This window comes from Aquila chrysaetos, chromosome 3 (assembly GCF_900496995.4).
Source record: "Aquila chrysaetos chrysaetos chromosome 3, bAquChr1.4, whole genome shotgun sequence".
Classification (NCBI taxonomy): Eukaryota; Metazoa; Chordata; class Aves; order Accipitriformes; family Accipitridae; genus Aquila; species Aquila chrysaetos.
In genome coordinates this window covers 41,131,100-41,156,032 of record NC_044006.1, presented here as the reverse complement: position 1 = coordinate 41,156,032, position 24,933 = coordinate 41,131,100, and the positions used below count along the sequence as shown (strand labels likewise).

Here is a 24,933-nt window from a genome sequence, read left to right as displayed (position 1 = left end):
AGCATAATAGAGTTTTCACAAATTCTTATTTCTGCAGAGGATCTAAACCTGGCATATTAGTGTGTTTTTCAAATAGCTTTGTGAGTATGTTAAATAACTGTAACATAAAAAATGAACGTATGTTATTACTGGAGTCTAATAAGAATAAGGGTCTCATTGTGCTACCATACACAGAAATAGATACTGAGAGCACTGTTACCCCACATAGCTGACAATGAAATAAATATCAGAATACAATTTTTTCATACAGCAAACACAGTCCTTCTGAAAGCACTACTACTGCTTATGATCAAATTCAAACATCACAGAAAAGAAACTGAAGAATTTCTCCCCTCCCTCCCCAAAATGAAGTGACCTGTGCAAGAGTAAATGAAAAATACATGCAGAAAGCTGGGAACTGGAACAGGACTGGCCAAGACAAAAATTAGTACCAGAAAGCCAAGATGATTTTTTCATCAATTTTGGCATGCCACAGGAACAAAAGATGAAGAAATACCGATAAAGACAAGAATCCTGAAAGTCTTGAGGATTTATACTGGTGGCTCGAGTGTTTGCTAACTAAACTACACACACAGAGGTGTGTATACACACACTTGCAAGGAACGATGCTGACTTGGCAATGCTTCTTTTACTTGAGATTCACGAGATGGAATTTTTTCTGTCCCTGAGTCTTTCATATGAACATTGCCAAAAGAAAGCTAATTACCTCCCAATTAAAAACAGAAAAACAACCCCACAACTAAAACACATTCTTTCAGTGTCCTACATGTTTTAATTCATCACATAATTTTTATTTCAGGGCATGGCATTAGGGCTTTTCCTTAAAATGCCAATCTTCTTTTTGATCTTTACTGCTGAAATGAAATAAAAGAGCTGTACATTATATAAATCTTCAGTTTCACTTAGCCTGAAACTGATAAAAAGAGAAAACAAAACCAACTGCATAAATCCTTCCAAACCAAAAGGCATTCCCCTTACCCTAACATTCATTTCTGCACATCTTGTTTGAATTATCATCTGAAGTTTGTCTTGTTCCATCTCCAGAACAAGTCAAATAGCAGAGCATAAAGATATGGCTACATGAATAAAAACACATGATCTACTTGGTCACTGCAAACCTAAAAATAAGCTCAGACAGAAAAATATTATCTGGCAATTGACATGCTACTTTGATCCCTTCGTTTCTGTATTCTGTCACATGCATTCAATCCAGCAGCTACTGGAAGCATTGGCATGCACCTTCAACATGATGAGAATCAATAGCCTGAGGGAATCGCTGCACTTTTAGAGACGTGATATTCAATTCAAATAAGACAGTATCACATTGCAGAAAGGAAAAGTTAAATTTGAAGACAAAGGGAAAGAACTGTGGTATGAGGCACTATAAAATGTAGCAAGTCTGAACAGGTGGCACAGCAGTAGTTTATCAGATTCACTGGCTCGGATTTTCTTGTGCAGAAAAACTGATCTCCAGTAGGATTCCTAAAATAGAAAAGTCTTTCTTGTCTCTACCCTTTTGCTTCTGAATCATGACATGAGAATGAAGACAGTGTATGCTATATTGAAAAAAAGTTTGGATGGTTTTCTTCTACTTTTTTTTTTAATTTTTTTTTTTCATTCAAAAAGTCAAATTAACTATTTTGAGATTAAAAATCAGTTTTTAAGGGTTTTTATATATTTCTTTGTAGCACGCCTCAATTAATCTATAACGTACTACCAATAATACACCTTCAAAATTGAAATCTCAGGCCTGAGTTAGAAAGATTTGAAGTCTGATCTTCTGCTTATCAGGTGAATGCTGCAGTGAATACTTATTTTAGAGGAAAATGCTCACTGTTTCAGGATTGTTCCATTTTGCATACGCCTTCTGAAAAAGCATCCATTAAGAAAGCAAGCAATGAGAAACAAACTTACTTCTCTCCAGCCTCATGACTTTAAGTTTAATTCCAAACTGTGTCCCAACAGACATTCCAATGACGGTACACAGAAATCAAGAGGCAAATAGGAGAAATGAGAAAGAGGAGAAATGAGGTCCTACCCCAAGCCAGTTAACAGTCTTATGATTAAAATACTCCTAAGGGATCAGAGTGGAGAAAACTGAATCTTGGTCTTCCACACGTTACACAAACAACTTAATGCTCACACTCTTAGAAAAAAGAAAGCAACAGGAATTGCACTGCTTCTGAGAAAATGTTCTATAGAACTTTTTGGTGGCACATCCAGTTATTGGATATGACCCCTGAGAGGCTACAGTCTTTCATTAGCTTCTTATTTAACTACTGCTGATAGCTTAACCCCTGGAAAACCTGTCATAGCAGGACCACAGGAAAAAGTGCAATGTGTTGCAAAAGCTCTGGATGCTGCTAGGTAGCTTTAACATAAATTGCTACACTTAGTGAAAGCATGTTTAACTGCTGTAACTAAGTGCATACACAGAACCAACTGTCAGTGGAAACCCACTAAACACACAGCAGAAGATATCCCCAGTGATAAAGAGCAAATATGAATGGAAGTGGCCAGGGGCAAGAGTGAACCTTCTGTATAGAATGGACTAAGAAGCACTTTAAATTTCTATCCAGCACTGAGCATAGTACCTTAAAAAAAAAAAAAGTTAAGGTAAAATAGAGGACCAGTATCCTGTGGCTTGGATGCTCTGCTAAGAAACTACACAGAAGTAGTCAAAGGACACTGCCTCCAAATCCAAAACATTCTTCTTGTTATTGCATTAGTAACATAGTGCATACTAAATATATCACTACCTAAAGACCTACCACTTTTAAAAATAATTTTCAAATGATCATTAAATCCTATGGTGTTAGTTGTTAATTTTAATCCCAGAAAAAATAGGTACTAGCGGTAGAACCTGAATTAGTGAGCTGGACAAGATACAGGGACAGTTTGCAGTGGTTAGAACTTTACATGCAATTAATTCCTTTCACAAATGCATATGCTCACAGAAATGATTGATTTTACTTCTAGTGGTATTAAAAAAGGAAGCAGAGTAGGGAAATTTGTTCTTGAGAGTCAATGACCATTGAAAGGAAAGGGAAATGGGGGGAGAAGCCTGGAGCCTACAGGAATTTATAACGGTAACAGTGAGGCAAAATCTTGCTAGTTAAAAATAAAATCTGGAGGGAGGAGCAAAAATGTTAGGACTGGCTCAGAGATGTGCAAGGCCAATCTTGGACTATTCACCCAAGAATGCCATCCAGTTTTGATCACAGGCTTCATTTGTGCTCCCACTTGTGCACAAGAATAAACTTTACAGACATTCAACAGCCTTATTCAACAGACTGCCCACAGGCATCACTGAAAACGTTCACCCCAGTGTGCTGTAACTGCTTGCAGGATTGATGCTTAAAACGTATTTTGTTATGTAAGCTTTCTTGTATGATCTCAATTATCAATAGAAAACCACTATTAAAAAAGAACCTAGGATTAATGTAATTAAAAGTATTTTGGTAGCTTTTCAAAGATTTTAAGATTACAACAGTCTTTGCTTTCAACATTTCCCTGATAGAGCTATTATGTGATTGCAGTAGAAACACTATATAATTAAGGCAGCTTAGTTTCAGTTGTAGATGCATTCTGGTTTCCTTTTTTCCCATCATGATGAAAATTTTTTAATCAAAGCAATTTCTGTATCTAAGGAAAATGTATTTTATAGACACTGTATTAAATCCACATTTAATAGTTGTTTTTGCAGCATATGCTTCCAATAATACAAGTTACTATAGCACTTCCCACCTTCTATTTTCAAGGTGAAATAAATTATGCTTTCCTCCCATTTCTGGTAGTTACCATCTCAAAGTTGAAATACCTTCTTTAAAACTTAATTGTAAAGGATTTTTCATTCATTAAGTTTTGGAATAAAAGCTTTTTATTTTTAGCATTTTTTTTTTTAGCATTAACTTTTTAGCCAGAGGACGTATTTGTATGCCTCTGTCGTCTTCTCACTTGTGCTAATAACGCTAGGAAGTTTGTTTTGTTTTTTTAAAAAAAACCCAAACCATTCCCACAACAGCTGCTTTCATCACTAACAGGTAACCAGCAGTATTCATATTAAACAAATTTTCAAATATGCAAATACTGAGGAGTCTCTCTCCATTAGAGTGCACAAGCCTAAAGGCCTTGACAGTATGCTGCAACCCCAGGGCTTCACATTCCATGGTAATACAGTAATCTCGAGAACCATCGCCTCCAAAGTCCCAGACTAACAGACTCAGAGGCACAAACAGCACTATGTAGGTCCCAATAAACACCAAGCAAAATTCATAGTCATGTTAATTAACTTAGAGCTATAAATACTGTATCTAAGTAGTAGTATAAGCAATATTAATTATTGCCGCTAATCACTGCATTTCAATGCAATACAAAATATAAAGGTGTCTTGACCCCTATACAAAGGAAATACCTCTAGAAAGCACTGGAAGATGTTGGCCCAAGTGCTCATTTGCAACTACTCCTGACAGATCACAGCCAGTATCCCATTCATGTAGTAGCACTGTTGAGCTCCTTGCAGACAAACCACTCCTGTATTTATAGGATGGAAGCAGATGAACTGCATCTGCTTTGGCAGTAGAGTGTCTTACTGACTCCAGTTTTGACTTCTAAGAAAGCAAACTAAAATTTAGTAGGGAACAATCATCAATACTGGGGACTGCATTAAGGCTACGCTAAACTTTGTCTGAGAAAAGGATTTGCAGCAATTCAGTCAGTGCCTGGTGCAAGTGTTTGATGTTGTGATAATAAACCATTATGACCTATAATTTATAACTTGTCCACTGGTTTTAAAAGGAACGTTATCTGTCTACATGAGGATCACACACTATGGAAGCTGCATCTGTGTGTAGTTACTGAAAGCTGTAATAGCAGTAAATCTCCAGCAGAGAAAGAGATGGAGCCTTATAGATTCAGACATCCGCAATCTGAAGGTTGTTTCAAAACTTAAGAGCACATACAATATTGCTGTATTTATATGCCTGAGAAAATAACAAGGGGTAGAAGGGAAATGGAAACAAGAGTATGTTTCAGGTTGGAAGCAAAGACTCCTGTACCCTTCTGTCTCTACTATCTGCTTTACTGATACTTTATCCTCCCACCTATCAAAGCAGACAACCCAGATTTATGTTTTGTTTTGTTTTAGCTTATAATGGCCACCATACAACAGGGCAATGGGCAGAGCATAAAGCACACCACTTAATCTTTCTACCACAACATATATTAAGTGTACATCTTATCATACAATTTTGACAGTCCCTGAGAATCAAAAGTCCCTATTTCCCAGGCTCGACGAGAGTGTATGGCCCACACAGAACATATTGAATATACAAACCTGCAGAGGAAGATTGTTTTAAGGTCTGGAACTCACAGCAGGAACTGAGCTAAGTTCAGTTCCACTTGGAAGCCATAAAAGCATGCGTTTAAAAAAAGTGCAGCAGTATCTGGTGTTTGATATCTAACAGTATGCAACATGTTTATGACATGTATTAGGCTACAAAATCTGAGTTCATAGCCTGCGACAACAAAGCAGAACTCAGCTCTGGCATATGTAGTGGGAAATAGAAAGGCATGTCTCATAGTGTAATGGATATTGCTGCTCCCTCAAGAGCTTGAGCTGCATAGAGCAGGTGGTTCAATGAAAGACATCAACACTTTGGAAAAAATTAAAATACAATTAAAAGAGCAATTAAATAGCAGCTGGTTTAAATAGGAGTCAATTCAGATTGGGTTTTACTATAAGAACAACTCAATTCAGTTCTGCAGAATTATTTCTCAGAATTGAAAGGGTAAGAAAGTTTGGACAAAATATGTAGTGAGTAACTAAAACTGTCTCAGTCACACAGAACTCAGTTAAAAAGGGTACCAAAATCATGAACTCTAGATGAGGTATCACTTTCAAACTACTTTAAAAGTAGTCTGATTCCAAATCGGACAAGCAAGTCCCGTGGCACTTTCTGTGGTCTTAAAGCAGCTTTTCCCTAATTTAAAAAAAAAAAATTCCCTCTCCCTCACATTAAGTACAACAACCACAGAAGCAACAAAAGAAAACGCCCAAGTATATAATGGAAATAAGGAAACATACGAACATATTATGACAACATACCAAGCCTACATATTGGGAAAAAAAGAAAAAAAAAGTTTTATACATTAAATGAGATCAACACAAGTAAGTGTTAAAAGGGTCATGGTTAATTTCAAAATATGCTTTAAAGGGTAGGACCATCTCCAGGAAGAACAAGATTTACTTGCCAAGTAGGAAATCGTGTCAATACCAGCTATTCTTAATCATCATAGTCTCATGTAGTGGAGAAAATTTAGTCATTTCACCAAGTGAACACCACTTCTTACTTTCATACCTCAAAGTCTTCTTCCCCCTCCACATTGACACCCTTTCTCTACAGCAAATATTATAAAAAGCCAAACAGTGGATTCTGTGTTTGAAAAAGTTTGTTAGATTTCTTTTTTTTTTCTTTTTTAACATGAAGTAGAATTAGAAAGAAAAATTTTGCATTATGTATGACCAATCAGAGTTTGAATCAACTCACTCTATCTTGAATTAAATTTTGGGTTAATCTTCCAGGTTTGTGAGTTTGTATTTCAGCCTCTAGACAGGAAGAATACAAAAGGAAACTGGTGTCCCATGTATAAAAACCAATAATCCCATACAGAATATTTTCCAAGAAATGCATTTCCCAAATCAACTAACTGGAACTTTCAACCACAGTACACCTGACCAAAAAAAGTCAGTATGATGTAAAAGATGGCAAAATAATCCCAGAATTGCAGCATGTTGATTTACCTAGCACAGGAAAAAGGGTTTTAAATGAGGAATTACACTTCCTGTACAGTGTTCATTTAGGATTAGAAGACAGCTTGGCAAACACACTGAAAAAGGGGCACTGCAACTGCACAAAATCTTGCCATCTTTCCCTTCCATGCAGCATGCTCCATGGGTCACTTTCCTCCCAGAGGAAAAGTAATCTGAGCTACCTTCATTTAATTCTGAGATGTGCTTAGGTGAGAGGGAAGATAAGGAGCAGCTCTCAGGCTGCTCTTTACCATAACACAGCCTGAGACACAAGCAGCCCTTCCATTCCTCCATGCTAGAATATTCTGGAGGTTTCAGTTCTGCCATCAGTCAACAAATGAAAAGCCAAGGCTCTGTTATTTAGATAAATACTTTAAAAATTGGTTTCATTTCTTAAATTTTTCAAATTTGGTGTTATATATGGCTGGTAAGCAAGATTTTTAAAGATGTACACTGTGGTTGAAAAACTTCTGAAGCACTGTAAAAAATTCTCTTACATATTGAGCTATTAGTTAAATTTCACTTTTGATTGAAAAAAAAAAGAATTCTTTCTCCACTCACTTGTGCAGAGTACAAGAAAGCAGAAAAGTAAGCAAAGACAAATTATCTTGTTTTGCACAAGATTTAGCTTAAACATAAAAGGCTAAAACGTTGTCCTGTAGGCATTTGCACAGTGCAGCTGAAGGGCTGCTTGTGCCCTATATAAAAGTGATTAAAAGTTTAATTAAATTTTAATTCAACTGTCTTTCCAAAACAGGTGTTAGCATAGTGTCATATAACATAAAACAAAAAGAGTGCATACATAAGCATACCATTTTGGCATATGCATATATACATATATTGTGCAAACAAAGATCAGTTACACCTGAAAAATAACCACACTTACCTGTTAATGTAACTTAGAGCAACATAGGTTGGCTGCTGAAGTTCTTGTTTCTCTAATACACGTGGGTCTGTATCTGGAATAAAAAATACATACACTGAATTGAGTTTCTACACTGAAACATATGGGATTGTATACTCCAAAGTAACATAAGTGAAGACAAGAGATACAAAATAGCTCAACCCAGTTTATCCACATAGAGTATACTTAGCACAGTGCAATCATTCGTTCATTCATTCATAAACACAGTATTGCATTACTTTACACAAGAATTTGAAACATCAACAGTGATGTAATTTCCAACTGTCACACAAGCTTTCACAATCCCCCTCATAAATATTAGTTTTCACTGCTTTCCATGATTTACAGTGTTAAAAGATTCAAGCTTTCTTCTTTTTTAATGCAGCTATTTCTAAATATGGTTGACACATTTTGAGATGTTTCAATAGCCATTAGATCTCTTCAGCTGGGACTTGATACTTCTGCATCTCTGAGTTTTGCTTTCTCCCTTCTCTACAGCTTATTTTCTGAAGCTCTCAATCAGAGGTCATACAAAAATGCACTTGAAGCAAATGCTTGCCAAGCAGCATTGCCCACCAAAAGCCCTGAAGCAAACACAATCCAATTCCCTCAAGTGCTAACTTTCTCACTCAAATGAAATAATATGTTTTCAATCACTGTTTTCATTGTCCTTTTCAGTTAAGTTTTGCTTTCATCTAACGAAGAAGTAGTCTTGGTTTAATTTTCTGAAACCAAAACCAAGGGAGTATGCCCATAGTTTATGTAGTTTTCTTATATAAAAAAATAGGATTATATTGAGGTTTCAAATACAGCCTTGCCCTACATTGTAGAAGTGCACCTTTAGGAGCTGAGCATAAACAGCCTTTCAGAAGTTTCCAATGGAAAATGTGCATCATGCCTGTGCAGATTACTACATAGTCATTAACAACATATTTTATGCATTACTTTAAAAGCAATTCTGGGTGCAACTTCTGCATTTTAACTATAAAGAATATAAACTGCTTTTACTAAATGGCTCCCCATAGCACTGCTGCCATCCAGCTTTTATTTCTGAGAAGCATCTACTTTGTCTTGGGGGGGGCAGGGGAAAGAGGAACCCCAAGGGAAAACTGTATTTTGGATTGTTCTTGCTTTGTCCTACAACTTTAAGCATTCTTAATCTTTAAAAGCTTATTATCTTGATAGCCACATTTGTTTGACCTGATCAGTTGCTTCTGGTGGTTTTTGTGGGTTTTGTTTTTAAAACATGATACAATTATTTTGAAATCTGTCTCTGCTGCTCTACCTTAATGAAGATTTTTAACTGAACTGAATGGGGACTGTGTTTGAGGTAGGTGCATTTGTCACACCACTGCCCAAAGCAGATAATGTCTTTATTCAGTGAGCAGGGAATCCCCTGTCCATTCTCCCCAAAGCTCAAACTGATCCTAATTTTTCTTCCTACATTTGCTCCTGCAAAGCTCAGGCTCCAGGATTTGCTAACATGCTTTTATCAATATGTCCCTAAAGAGAAAAATACCTTTAAGGAAGTTCAGAGAAGAGGGATAAAAGCACAACTGCCAATCCAACCAGCAATCCCAAGCCTGTTATCCTTAAAAGGAGCAGATCTTGCTGGTGCCGGCGGAAATTCAGTAAATACCAGCACACTGTGATAACCAAAGACAGCAATGCATCAGCTATCTTTCATGTTATCTTTATAATTCACTTCTCTGAGGAAGTTAGGTTCATGCAACACATAAAGATCTTTCACTTGCCTTTGTTTCTACAAAACCCACACTTATTTAGCAGGCCAAGCATACAACTGCTGTCATGGTGAGCTCTGTTAGATTTACACCTCGGTGGTGCATGGCCTGCCATGAAACTGTCTTGATCCAGAATGTTTGCAGAGTATTAATCCCAGGCAGGACTATTTGAGAACTGCCTCAACCCAATTTTAGGCATCTGTGGTTAAATGACTACATCTTTGCTAATCCAGTTCTTAGATGGGATTAACCTCCACCTACAAACAACGGTTTCTGTGACTGAAGGAGACAAAATTGGGGCTGGTTTACCTCAGAGTGCTGCATGTATCTGTGGGAGAGGACAAGGGAAAGCTCTAATGAAGAGTCCACCACCCTTCTGCTGCTCGCCAGCGGCTCACCATAACACCAGCTGAAGATGAAAATGCGAAGACAAAAAACAAAAGCCCCCTAACTTTTGTAGGACCGTGTTATCAAAGCACATAGAAATTTGCCTGCTAGCACCTGCACAAAGCGGAGTCCCATCTCTCAGTACGTGCTGCCTGACACACGAGGAATGCACTGCTCACAGTCTCTATTCAGTGTATCTATCCCTTCCCCCTCCACATATCAGACTTCACATGTATTTCAAGTCTATTGTGTTGTACAACTCGATTCCACCAAAAAATAATCCAGGAGGTGGTCAAGAAAATCTTGTATGAATTTAGCACTCAAAATGCTTGACACATTTTTATTCCTCTTGCAACCAGCTGCTGAGTTGCCAGTCACAAGAACGTTGCATTCACTTCTGCACTGTAGCAGGAGCCATACGTAACACTGTTGGATATTATTTCTCTTCCCCAGCTATAATAACAGAAGAGAAAAAGAAAGCACAGAAACTTGCGCTGGGGCCACCGCATGGCCTTCAGAGAAGAGCAGAAAAGGGCAGAGACCAGGCCAGCTGTGCCACGGGTGCCAGCAGCCATGTGGCCCCGGCACAGCCCTTCCCTAGGTGGAAGGGCACGAAAGCCACACCGGCAGCCCCGCTGCACCCACCTAAAACCTGCACAGCCTTGCTATCCAGGGCACACATACAGTTCACTCACCACTGCCAGCTTTTTTCTCACAGTCTTAAAATGCCACCGATCCATTCCTTCCTGCCTCCATTCCCTCTTCCTCATCCTCTGCCCAACCTCAGCCAGTGCCTTCCTCTCTCCTGCCCCTTCCTAACCCCAGTTCTTGCTACTCATCCTGCCTCCCATCGTTCTCTCCTGCCCTGGCTGTCACGCTGCCCACTCCTCCCCCCTCAAAATGTCCTAACGTACAAACAAGTTAAAAATCACATGGAGATATCTATAACCACTTGCTCACTCTTGTACCACAGGACTGGACATACATACAACTCTTTCCCTGTACTGCCTCTCCCCTGCAGCCTCTGACTCCACGTCCGTCCCCGCCCCCCCCCTTATTGTATCTTACTTCCAATTTAGCCAGTCTCGACTTACTTTCTTGATGTTAATTAGTACACTTTTGAGCACAGGGTGAATATACATTATTGTTAACAACTACAAAAAGACCACAACCATCCAGGCTTGCTTAAAAGAAAAAAAAAAAAAAAAAAAAAAAAAAGACAATAATTAGCCTTTTTTTTTTTTTTTTTTAAGACAGCAAACACAGCTACAGTGAGATTAAGTAGCAGTATTCCTTGATGCTGAACATTCAAGTCTGGACTACCAGTGCTCTGCTTCTCTCACACCTAAGCACATTCATACAGACACTAGCACCATTTTATAACACCACACATGCTGCTGAAAGCCACAGTCTCCAAACACGTGTTACTCCACTGACCAGGACGTTATGTATCAGCCAACACTCTCAACTATCTGACTCAGGGATGAGGAGCAGGGGAGGCAAAAATCTGTTGTCAATCTCACAAAATGGCCCTGTATAATGTTAAATGTTTAGTCAATGTTTCTTCAAACATGCATGGGCTGGTCAAAGTCAGCCAAAAGTAGCCTAAATAGTTTCCAAACAGACACCTATAATGGATTAAACATTCACAGATGACAAATCTTTTTCTTGAAAAGTATTTAAGCAGTACAACCTGGGACTGGTCCAAGCTCCCTTTCTTATAAGAAAAATATCCTCACAGTACACACACAAAACCAACTACAGAATTTGAAGGGACTGGTTGATTAGCATTACTTTAACTAGTTACCCTTGTTTCTTGAATTAACATGGGCTATCGAAGACTTGCTACTTCATCAGTTTTGCTGTAACGCTTTAAATCTGGTAGAACAAATTGCCACCCGCTGTACATTGGCTGCCTTCATTACTTGTCTCTTCTCATAAGCATTATGTTCCACTGATTTCATTCCACAGCAGGAAGAAGAAAAGCACTATGTACCTTCTGTAATGCTGTGGGGTTTTTTTAACAATGTTCTCTTATTTTACTATGGTGTTAAATTTTGGAAACCCTGTTTTTTTTCTCTTTTTCTTTAATGAAAGTTATTAAAATGAAATTTTCATTTCATATGAACTACCCCAGGATTTTGTTATGGGTCCCACCACCTCAGTATTAGAAGACTGAAGTGTGGGTGCTAACATCCACGAGAGAGTTACTCCACTGATCACCTACCTATAGGATTAGACACCTCCAATTTCTCACATCCACAACCTGTTTCATACTGGGCAACCAGACACGTACTACGAGTGTGTAATTAAGGCTAAGACCATAAATTGCACTGCGCCATCTTTGAACTGCTCAGATGAAGCCAGGCATTTTCTATGGAGCATGTTCTAACAAAATGAATCACTGACTACTGAACCAAGCCATGACAGGTGGGGGGGTGTCCATAACTTAAAAAGACTTAGGTTTGAAAAACATGTAATCTATCAGCCATGCCATTACTTAAGCCGAATAGTTGCAACAAAAGCAAAAAGACAAAACTCTCCTTTCCAACCCAAGGGTGTTATTGCTGTTTAATCTCAAAAAAAGTAACAAAATGCCTCTAAACGTTAAGAAAATAATGGCCCTGCAAAGGATTTTAAAAGCACTAAAACTCATATTTACAAGGACCAAGGACTTACAGTATGATCTATCTCCCAAGTGACTTGGAGATGTTTATAACAACCTCACCTTTTTGTGCAAGATCACACTGAGGTGAACTGCCCACGCAGAGGTCTCCCAGACTCACAACTGGCTTTGTCAGAACATCCGTACACACGTTCCGCTCGCCCACCACCAGGTTTGCAGAGTGCCTGTCTTGTATTTCACTTGGCCTTGAAACTGGCTGATATAAGTCAGCTCAGCTAGTTAATTAAAACCTACACTTCCCTTGAAACTAGCTCTCTTCACTAATGATGCCAAGGCAAACATTTCTGTTGGCTTCCTCAAAAGTCCACAATTGTTCTTACGTGGATGTAGCTCAAAAGGCCAGAAACAGATAAATTCAATGTTAGTGGAAACTGTTCCCCATCCAAAACCTCCATTACAAGGAAGCCATTATGAATTTCACAGTTTCAATTCCAAATGCAGTGTTATTCAGGTCTTCTCATGAATTTAAAGAATAAGAACACAGACAACTATGATTTTACAGATATTAACAAGGTCCCCTAATTATGCATTTAATAGAAAAAAATTTTCCCTCTACACTTCAAAGATGGAACATTGGACGATAAATACCATGATTCTGCAAGAGTTTTAAACCTACCTGACTTCAAGAACACCTTTAATATTTACGCATGAGTTTAAGTTCTTTCCAAGATCAAGGTGTTAAATGCCACAGAGATGGGTTTATCAAACTGTGAAATAAATTAGATACCAAACGCTTCCACATTTCCAGATTAAACTCTAATTAAATAGATGACTAAGAAAGCTACATTCAGGCAAGTACAAACAAGAAAACACTGTATTTATTTCAACTTTCACAGTTTCAGTGATCACTAGAGGCTCCAGGATATTTTTTTAGTACAAAATCCTGCCTGTTTGGTCTATCCCCGAGTTGCAAAAATTTCTCAGTTAGCTGCAAACAGTTTATTTCCCCTGTCAAATTGCTCGTAAGTGCATGAAGCTGTGAAAAAAAACCCCTAAAAGACACAGGCCACATAAATATTACAAGAAGGTCATGAAACTGCAGTCTTTTTGGCCCGCTGGGAGACAGCTCTGTCAGGCTGACTGCTCTACTGGCACTCTGCTGCTGCTCAAACAAGGCCTGCGTACTTTCCACTCAGCAACTGATTGATTGTAATTGCTGCATTACCACAGAAGGATAACGGAGTCCAAAGCCAAGGTAAAGCATCATAGGTCACATACCAAAGTTTAAACTACTGTGGACTTCTCCTAAAGCCTGCAAGCACAAAAAAGCTAGCGTTAATCTTAACAACTGCAAATTACATATTACACATGTAGGCAAGCAGTTAGCAAAAAGAATTATCAAACAGAAGGTTTATTTGAATGAAGGCGGCCTCAGGAAAAAAAGCCAACAAGTATATATTGAGAATGCACACGTAGGCAGCTGGAAGGCACTGAAAGCAGCATCTGCTGACTTAACACCCTGGTTTAGCACAGTAGCCTCTTCACATAGGTGCCCCTCACAAGGAAGCGAGGCAGTCTTCATGGAAGTTCCTGAAGAAAATGGGACTTTACAATAACTGCCTCTTCATAGGAAATGCACCCAGGTCCCAGGGACACCACTCCAGCATTTTACCTTCGCTGGGTGTTATGACTGCAGAACCGGTCAGAGGACATCACTGCAAGAGGGACTGTATAAAAAAGGTGCTCACAGAAGTTCAAAAACAGCCTGCTGAAAATTAAAGCAGAAAACCTCCAAGAACACAACGAACACCATCCATTCACTGCTGCAGACCAGCACATGTGAAACTCCATTTTATAACACAAATTCTGTGAGACACAAGAGCTCAGAGCCTAGTCGTACAAGAAAATGGTATCTTGTCAGGTGATAAGGTAATATACGGTATTTCAGATAAGCTACACAGAAACAAATCTGTGCTTTGGTCTAACAGCAGAGTAGAGCATTTTTTTATACAAGCAAACAGAAGAGTAGAATCTTATTTTTTTTTTATTTAATGCTATTACTGAGCAATCCTGTTTCATCCTTGCAAGCTGTCACTATTTAATTCAGACTGTGAACTGTTAGAAGTAATGGCCATCCCTTACCTCCCATTGCCTAGCCAAATAGGGTTCATGTTACAGCTTTACATGTACTAATTTAATGCATAATTACTAAAAGGATTTCAGGTTAAAATGGTAGCTCAGCAACACAACTGAGTAGATCATTTGACATTTTCAGGTTTTAATTAAAAAACCAAACAGCCAAGTAAATGTAAACACGAGGATTTGCAAATCATATGAAAAGTATCTTCCATTAAAAACAAAAATATAAGTGTGATATAACCACATGTAATAAAAAGGTATTTCAGATATGGAAAACAGGAAAGAGAAAGAATGCATTGAGTCCAATCATGGATCTTGAAACTTTAAAATGTTCTTATTTCTGCAATTAAGTTAATTATTTCACACTAGTAAGTGATCACAGTGCTCCTCAGATGCTGAAAGCAACCTTTGGATCGGCCATGCTGTCTTCAAATAGGCAATTAAAGTGAAAAATGAGAGTGTGCATAACTTTCCAGTGCCATATATTATATATAAATAACACAACACACAAATAAGAATAGGACTGAAGTTCTCAACCCAAACACTTGATCAACTTAGTCATGTCTTCATCTGTTTATTTGGAAATATATTACTTTGCTACTCTTGTGGCCCTTATTACAGACAATCTACTGCCTTAAGAAGAGTTTTCCCTTGCCAGAAATTACAAGAACTTTCCATTCCTCTGTCCACAAAATAATTTGCATTAACCAAGGTTGGACAGTATCAAACGTGCTAGGAAAACTGCAAGGTAGTGGACAGATCCAAGCAACTGATCTGTTCCTTCATTCCTCAGTGGGGCAATCTGGTTGACCAGAACTTGCCTGCAGTTGCCTAAGAGTTGCTTTCTTGCTTTATATCTATTTACAGTACTGTAAACCAAGTGCAGAATTTGTGAAATTCTTTATTTAAAAGATTAGAAGAAAAAAAAAAAAGCATCAATATCCTGTAAGCATTCTTAGTGGGAAGCTTGAAGGTCACATGCAGCCTGTGAGGAACAACGTCACAGCTCCCTTCTCATCCTTACAAGGTGTGCAAGGTCTCCGTTACCATTCTGCATACCTGTTGCTTTCCCAAACTCCCTCGCTCCGGCAGGGAGCATCCTCTACATCTAGCATCCTTTCTTAACAGAGAAATTCAAACTGTGGCCTTTCCTGGTTCCATTAGAAGCGGTGCTGAATAGAGACAGAGCCCGGTCCATGTGGGCCTCCTCAGCTCTCCGGCACAGCTAAACAACAGGCTACCACCTTACCACCTACAGCCTGCAGTTGCCTCTGGCAGAAGGGATGGCACCTGATCAACCAGTTTTTAAGCCATCTTCCATGCACCCCCTCCTTCAAAAACCCAACCAAAACTCCAGCAGCAACTACAAAGCAGGGAGCTGTGTAGGAGGGTATAACCGTAATTCATTAAGAGTATATTACTGTGCACTGTGATTGCAGACATCCTCATAATATTCTTGGTAGCTCATGTCTCAATATAAAAAGTAATGCTGTAAATCAGATACTTCATTTCTATTCAAACAGAACGTAATTGCTGGTAACTAGCTGCAGAGCTACAAATGTCAAAAAGGCATCTCATGATCTTTCAGATGTAGTGAACTGCAAGCACACTTCATGTGCCATGATGCTTTTCCACTTATTATGTTAATTAGTTTTTATTCGAAACATACAATTATTGTTGCAACCAAATGCAATAATTAACAGTTACTTTTAATAGGTAAAATATTCATTAATCAAATCAACAGGAGATCAGCAGAGTGCTGGAAAGGTCCCTTAGAGAAGCGGGGGAAAAAAAATGTCTGCTGCTATTTTATTTTACTTTTTAAATTGTGAGATGTATTCAATTTTTAAGCATTTGAAATGTTAACATCTTGCTTGCAACTTTTAAGTGCAGATATACTTAATGAAGCTTGAAATAGAGAAAAATTAGAATGCCATTTTCACAGAATTTCCCAACATTTAATTCAAGTCTAATAATCTCATGAGGTGCCACTGGAGAGTGTTAAAATAAAAGGTCCATTTGCACTTAACAGTCAAGCACACAGGATATAACATATATTATTAGTAATCTCTACAATGATCCCATGTCAGTAATTAAATGACTATTTTTATTCCTTACCACACTAGGATGTTTCTTTTGTCTGAGAGTTTGAAAAACTCATATACTGTGGAAAGGCACCCACCTTTAATTCACACAAATTGGGGAAGGTCCCCAAAATTAGTTAGAAGTCCAAAATTTAGGGATATTATTCTATACTGAAACAATGATAAAACCACCTTCATGGCACGCAGCACTGCCCCCAAATACACACACCAGCATGATGGTCTTTTTAATCACTTTTGTAGGCCCCAACTACACTTGGTGCCCTCTGCACAAGTGGTAACGCCACAGCTACGCTGGCAGAGCCCTCTAACAGGGACACAGCAAGAACACATCAAAAGGACTTCTCTTGTTCATGTAGTTGTATCACCACCCCAGATGACATACGAGGCCAATAAAAACACTCTGCCTGCATAGCTGTGACCGATCCCCGCCCCCAGAGGCAAGCTGGTATGAGGATGCCCATCAGGGAAAGCGTTTTTCATTCCCTGCGCTGACAGGCTGGAGAGAAAGTAGGAAAAGGGCTGGAGGGTGCTTTCCAATGCAGACCCAGTCCTGCATGCAGATTTTCTAGGTGTTCAGTCAAAACCCTGTTTCCAAAATTCACACATTTCTCCACTCTTTAAGGTCATACTCATCATTACCCATTACATTTGGAAACCGACAAAAAAGAAAAATGAGGAGCATTCATCTTGCATTTTGCCAAAATTACGAGGAAATAATTTTTGGAGTTGGCAATGGATTGATTGAGCGTTGAGTTTAGTGGGTTTCTATGAGAACCCAGGGCTGGCCTGGGCAAATCCATTGGGAGGTTTGGCCTTTTTTGGGCAAAACTTGGTAACTAGTAGTAGAAGAGCAATCTTTACATAAACCACAAGTCTGTGCTTTTTCAAATCAAGCATGTGAGGTGAGTACATGCTTAAATCCATGTTTTAGGATAAACAGTTTTGCATAAAGCAAGCAGTTATTTCAAAACAGCTAGTTTTCCTATTAAAAAAAATTGAAAATTTATAGGTTTCTGTTTTGCCTTTTTATTATTATTACCCAAATACTCAAACCCTTGTTCTCATCTAGTTTTAATAATGAAAACCTGGCTAAACGTTCCAAAATAAATAAAACCTAGTATTACTTTAAATAAAAGTTCAAAATATATATCTTGACAGTTCTGATGCTTGAGGGTTTTATTTCCCAAAGTAGTAATGATCTCCAGGAGTTAAAATAATATGATTATATCCCAACTCCATGGCCAGCTAAACCACAACTCAACTGCAGTGGCACATATTTCATCTGCAATGTCAGAAGATCTCCATTTCAGACTATCAACATAGCACTAAATTTTCAAGTGCCATTGAAAACAGGCCACTTCTAATTTTGGCTGGAAACACTAAAACGAGCCACTATAGGCAGTACAGCTAGTATTTCACAAGTTAAACTTCTTCATCTTTACCAGGAATCAAAAAGGAAACTTTTTTTACTGCAAGTTATTTACTGTGTCTTCACTCTTCTGCAAACAGTGGTTGCGGGATTTTTTGGTTTATTTTGAGGGAGGGCTGAATTAGAAGGAAATAATACCTATTTTTCCTGTGAGTCACTAAAATTGCTACAAGAAGCTTATCTTATGAGCTACTACTTTGCACAGTCTTGTAGGAGACAGACTGGATTCCTAATCTTCACTTCCTGCTGACAGGAACAGGGAGTGCACAAAACTAAGCAATTACTTGTGAGGAAGAAGGAAATAGCATCATTACTTAGCGTTACTCAAGAGAACCTCCCTCCAGAAGATGGCAACCATGCCCGGTGGAGCCAGAGGCTGGTGGAGCAAGGACAGGAACCAGCTGTGTAAGAATGCCAGATGCTCAGATAACCTTAATTTCCTGAAATGTCTTTTCCAAAATTCATTTGGACATACTGTGTCATTCACAATTTTATTATTTTATCTCACTGGAAATAATTTCACTACCAATACGCCTTATCCAAGACTGTGAGCAACTCCACATTTGTCACCAGTGCTACACACAAAACATCCAGCAACAAGCCCACTCCACAGGGAACAAGAAACACACACATACACATATCATATATCAGTACATTTCTTGCAGGGAGTGGGGTGGGGTGTCCCTCTCTCTAAGAGGAAGACATCATCACTGAAAATAGTGCACAAATGTGAACCTAACATTGTGAGATGAAAAATCTACCTCTCTGCAAACAAATTGACAATAAACCTAAATAAAAATAGTTATCCGAATCTGCACCTTTCAAAAGTCTAACACTCAATCATTGGGTTAACAAGGTCGGTATGGAAGAAATTTTTAAAGTGCTGTTAGCCATCATCCTTGAGCAACAGGACTATTTTGTTTGCCCTTAAGCACTAACAGTGGAGCAGATCCTTTGCACTTCTGTACCTTTGATATCTGTTCTTGAAAGAGTATTTCAAATTATCTTCTCTTGAGAACTAGTAAAGTGAAATAGATTATTCCACGCACTAAAGTTACCACTTCAGTTCCAGTATCTCCAGCTGTTGGAAGCCAAGTGTGGCAAGTGGTTTGGTGCCCTCCACTGAATGACGTGTAGCTACTTCAGTCCAGCTCCTAGAGGACAAGAGTTTGCAGAGCAGGGAAGTGGTGAAGTCTCACAGCTTGATCGAAATGGAATCCTGTCATTTGCAACGGTCTGAACTGACACAACACTAAGATAAAACCGAGGTTTTACCCTCACCCAACCACTCACGAACTGAGGCTTGCGAAGGGATAAGAGGAGACATTTTCTCTCCCGGGGAACACTGTGCCAACTTCCAAGTTTTCAGCATGGCCAGATGACATTTTCCTCATCATTAAGCCCAGCCCAGATTTCCACACGCTGACTCACCCCGGTGTGTCATCCGCGGGAGAGGAGGAGAACTCTAACTCACAGAGAGAAAGTCGCTTTTAACTCTTAACCCCACCAGCCAGGGAGGGGAAACACCCTTCCCACAGCGGGCAGCGTCGGCCACTCCTTCGCGGGGAGACGCAAGGGCAAAGAAACGCCTCGTACCAGTCCTTAGTAGAAGATAAAAGACAAACGAGACATTCAGCTCTGGCGCGAAAAGACACGCCACCGGCGGCGGGGCGCTAAAGCGAGGAGGATCAGTTTGCACTGGATTTACCACAGCCTTTGCAAACCTCCCGTGCGCTTCCATGCGGGGACGAGCACGGCCTGCCCCGCCCGCCCAGCCAGCAGAGACCGACACGCACCGACAGGGCGCTGCCACCCGCCCGGCTCCGCCGAGCTCGGAGGCCGCAGCCCCGAGGAGAGCCAGGCCCGCCGCGCCCCCTCGTGGCGGCGCCGGCAGCGCGGCCCCAGCCGCCAGCGCCGTTAGCCCGCCGCCATTTCCCTTCCCGGGCGCAGCTGAGGTGCGGAGCGGCCGGTGGCTGCCGTTTGACGGACGTTATTTCACCTGCCGTAACAGCAGGGGGTTTCGAGCCGTTTCACCGTCTGAGTTTTCTCCTCACAAGACACCGGCGGCAGCCGCGGTGTTTCCCGTCATTTCTGGCAGGCACGTAGCCCCCTCAGGTACTCTACGCCAGTGGTGACGGGAAGGATGGTCGGGGAGGTACCTCATTTAATACCAGCAGCAACAAGATAACAACAACAACAACAACAACAACAATAATAACAATATCTGTTCCTGTCAGGGGAAGCCAGAGCTGTCAGTCAGAGCAAGCAACTGAGAGGAAACGGGAGCGTGACAACCTGCCACCGAAACACGGGGCACTGTGAGTGCCACATGGCGGCTCCGGCTCTGTGACTGCGGGCCACTGTGTTTTGAAACAGGTACACAAAATGGCTCCCCAGATGAACACGGCCGATACACTGGTTAACCTTCACAGAAAAGAGGGGCGTGCAGCAGCCCCGGCCTTTATTGCCACTCAGTACCATTAAAAATTTCTGTTACAACTTACAATATTATCCACTGCTTAAATACTAAGTGTATCACTCCTCTTTAGCTATTTCTTTCCAGTAATTTCTTCAAAACAGAAAGGTACGGAGATACTTTTTCTACTTCAAATAGCTCTGATGTAGAAAAAACCCAAATCAGATTGAATTAAGCAAAGCCTCAATGTCTTTGAAAGACAAAAGTTAAGGGGGGGGGGGGGGGGGGGATAAAAAAGTGAATGATCAGTTTAAAATAGAAAATAAATTCAGATAAGCCTAAAAATGCTGACATTAAGTAGAGATTTAAGGAAATCAATGCGCTTAATAATCGATGATGTTTTAAGGCCAAGGCATATTCTTACACATTTTATTTTTACTTTATTATCCCAATGAAAACCATGCTGTGTTCAACAAATAAAAATGAATTTCCCAGTGTGAAAACAAAGGAAATGTACTAAGTTACCAATTCCTTTAAAATTCTAATACGCTCTTTGCCCTCACATAGAATTTGAATATAGAATTATTAAACAAATAGTCACACTAATGAATACAAAGTTAGCTTACCATAACTAAAAAAACATATTTCCAATTAAGACAACAGGAAGACTATTCACCAAAAAAGCTCAAAAAACATTACATACAATTCTTTGGCTCCCACAGTTTTGCCTGACATTCATGTAAGCTGAAGTGTCTGTACTTCCTTAATGTTTGTTTCTCGTAATAAAAAGCGGCACTGCACTTTCGGCAGGTGAAAATGATGCTCCAGGTTCAGAGAAGTCAAGCTCAGGAAGGCTTCTCAGCAGAGAAAGCTCATTTTCTGCTCAGGAACACCTAAGAGTATCAAGCAATCTAATAAATACACTGATACATCCAAAATCTGTTTTAATTAAGTTAGGGTAAGATAAAAAAGAGACAATCTCCTACAAACAAAAAACTCCTTGCATTGAATTATGTATGAAGAAAATCCGTTCACTCATTTTTGCATGTGAGCTTGAAATGTTGTGTATTTCTGATGTCTTCTAAGAATGCATCAAGCGATGCCTCACTCCTAGTTCAGTACAACTTCAAAAGGCAGTACTGCTCTGTTTTCAAACAGTGTTAAATTTACTGTATTTGTAAGTCTGTAGCCATTTGAAAACAGGATTATTCAGAATCACCAAAACATCAGTTACTTCACTCTTCTTATGTATTTTAAGTAATGAGAATTCAAGAACTTGGAAACAGGTAGCGGAGAAAGGAGGACATCAGTGATGTTGAAAACTCAAGCAAGGCCTTCTCAGATCATGATATATAAATATCTACAGTATATATACACCTTTCCTGGTATCTCAAATAAAAGATGCACATTCCTCTAAACAATCCAACTGCTAATTTTACATTTAATTACTGCCAAAAAAAATTACTTCCTAAAGTGATGGTTTAGTACGTTCTAAATTCTACTATTGTTACTACTAAAGAGCAATTAACTGTTAGAAGTTGATAGCATTATCCATTATTACAGCAATAAATCTTAATTTTTTTTTATTCTGCACTGTTCCTACTCTGATCAACAGCCAATTATGAAATAAAAAGCACAGCGTACATTTATCAAAATTATTTAAGGGATATGATAAAATGGAGACACTTAGTGGATAAAGGTTCTGATGCCAAATTTAAGGACAATTTAAACTCTGATGAATTTTGATCAATGTTTATTCAGCTATGCTGTTACTTTGTTGGAATTATTTTTAAACACAGGTTTTTTTAAATTCTCTAAAGAGCATTAAATAATTTGGCCCCCAAATACTACCAGTTTATAGAAAGACACTTTCACCTTTAAAAATAATAGTTCTTTCTCAAAACATATTTCAGTAATCATCTTACAAATGTAATTGCACAGAACGTTACAAAAATAACATCACCTTTCCAAGTATGCTATTACATCCAACAGCAGATGGTTTCCCATTTGTAGTCTGTTTCTCTCTTCTCAAGAAATAGCTTAAAAAGTTTAACCAAACTCTTTAAAATGTTTCCATTGAACACTTATTTTAAAAGGTATGGCCTATTAAAAGGTATTTGTTCAGAGGAAGAGCTTGTTTGGTTTGCTGTTTCTAAACAAACTATTAAAATAATCCAACTGGCAACAAAATCTTTCTCCAGGTTCAACAGACACCTGCATATCAGCATCAGGACAATGTAACTGCATTCCTGTCGGGATTAGTTCACGATATTTAACTAAAGTTGCTTTGAACTCCCCTTGTATTCAGGACTAACATGGAGTAAATAAGTGTGGTAGTTGGATTACAAGAGAAATGAAGACCACCAGCAAGAATACTCCCCTCCTCCAAAGCATTTCCCCTGCCCCTCCCAATAAGCCTTTTCTATTCCCTGTTTCTAAATACATCTACTAAGGCTAAGTGAAATACCTCCCTCTCCTTTCAGTTTGGATTTTAGCAGCTTTTAATATTCATTCCTTAATGCAGTGTCAGTGTGCTCATCCCTTGCTCTACAGAGTGGTATTGATTTGCAGAGAGAAGCAGAGAAATGCCTAGTAACTCCTCCGTAATTTATTCTAGCTGTAAAGCTTTTCACTACAGTCAGTAGACTACCTAATAGCCTAGTCAAAATGAAGACAAACATCTTCTATGACAGAAAACTGTGGGGAAGGTGGCATGAATTAAGAGTATGGAAATAAACACCTTAAACAAACCACCTCACTGGGAGACTGACATTGCCTGTCTGCCAATGAACTGCAGACAAGATGCTTAGAAAAGCCCCATAACAAAGAAAAAGCTGCATATTGTTCAAGGGCTCCCATGTCAGCACCACCCCTGAAGCCAAAAACATTAATAACTTTTCTTTTGCTTTTCTCCTTTCTGGGGAGGAAAAGGGAGCTGAAATCAAAATGAACACACGCAAGTATCTAAAGAAGATTGCTTTTACTGCTAGTTGAAATTTGTCCATGCCAAGTACTAACGTAAAATGCTGGGGTTGAAGGTTTCTTGTTTTTGTTTTGAAAGGGGTAACAGAGTCTCACAATTTGGCTGAATTGTAAAAAGCTTCAGACACTCCTTACCAGAGGCTCTCCACTGCATCAGCTCAAAAGCCAAGCTTGCCAATTTGATGAGGTAATTAGCCTTACTTACATCTTTTCCTAATTAGACCTACCTTTTTCTCCTTTACGTACTTGGAAAACACTTTACTAAATTTAGTAACAATGAAATGTACCCGACTGACAGCTGTCAAAAAATGCCCTCTGTATTGCCTTGGTAAGCAGGAATTTCAATATGAGCAGTCAAAATAAAAGTTTTTCTGTTGTTATATCACTGGGGTAAACACTTTTCAGCTTCCAAGTCTGAAGGCGTGTACTGGCATATCATTCCAGTATAGGATGAGACCCAAATACTCCAACAACCCTTTGCAATCTGACTTCCAACAGAAAGAAATCTGGTGGAGTGGGCTGTGGAAGGAAGGCACAGAAAGGTACAACATGCTCTAACATTCCTCAGTCTAAATCCTCAGTGAACTAGGACAGAGGTGGATAACAGGAGGCAGACCGCACTACGGTCATGATGCAGCCTGAGGTAGCGTCTGCTGGAAAGACAATAGTCCATTCTCCATGTCCACACAATAAATGGCCTTCTCTCTGCAGCTACCAGCTAAGATTATAAATCAGCATGTTTTGTAATATTAAAAGCTGCTCCAGCTGCAAAGGAACCAAGATCATAAATTATTTTCAATGCACCTTTGAACAGCATCAGGCAGTAGCGAGGCTTTCCTGAGAACGTTAGACAGCTGTAAAATAGCTGCTTCAAATTTAGTTTCTATTACAGGAGATGGAAAAGACCTCTATGAAGTATTTAATTAACAGATCAAGCCAGTAAAGACCCATGAGGAAAAAATTCAGCTCTTAGCAAAAGGTTTTAACTCTGTTTCTTAAAAAGATTACATTTTATATTGTGTGCTGTTTTTGAATTGAATTAAGACAAAAACCTGGGTTGAAGAACATCTCCAGATCTCATCTCCCCATTGCTATTAATGCATGTCAAGTTAACAGGGGGAATACAGTTTGAGGTATTTGTCAAAAGGATCAGCATGCTAACTAGAGGTCTGGGGAATCCATACACTAGCTCTTCCTCACACAGGCATGAAAAAGGTCATTACTAATCAGTTTCTTTTCTCATATGAAGTCAAGTGGCTCTTAATCTCCAGCTGACCACTTAATTTACCAAAAAGGAAAGTAGACTACTTTTTCTACAACTCAACAGCAGCTATGCAAATTAGTTACCTATGCAAATTACATTTCTGCTGTACACTAGACCTGGTTATTTAA

The 24,933-nt window shown here is 39.1% G+C and overlaps 1 protein-coding gene across 1 annotated transcript in view; it reads right to left on the bottom strand.

Annotated features, from left to right (window-relative positions):
- The window catches only part of JAZF1 (JAZF zinc finger 1), a 201,021-nt gene that overhangs the window by 82,860 nt on the left and 93,228 nt on the right, over window positions 1-24,933 (bottom strand). Inside the window, exon 2 of the mRNA XM_030010210.2 lies at window positions 7,698-7,770. Coding sequence (XP_029866070.1) covers window positions 7,698-7,770 — 73 coding nt within the window. The remainder of the gene's footprint in view (window positions 1-7,697; window positions 7,771-24,933) is intronic.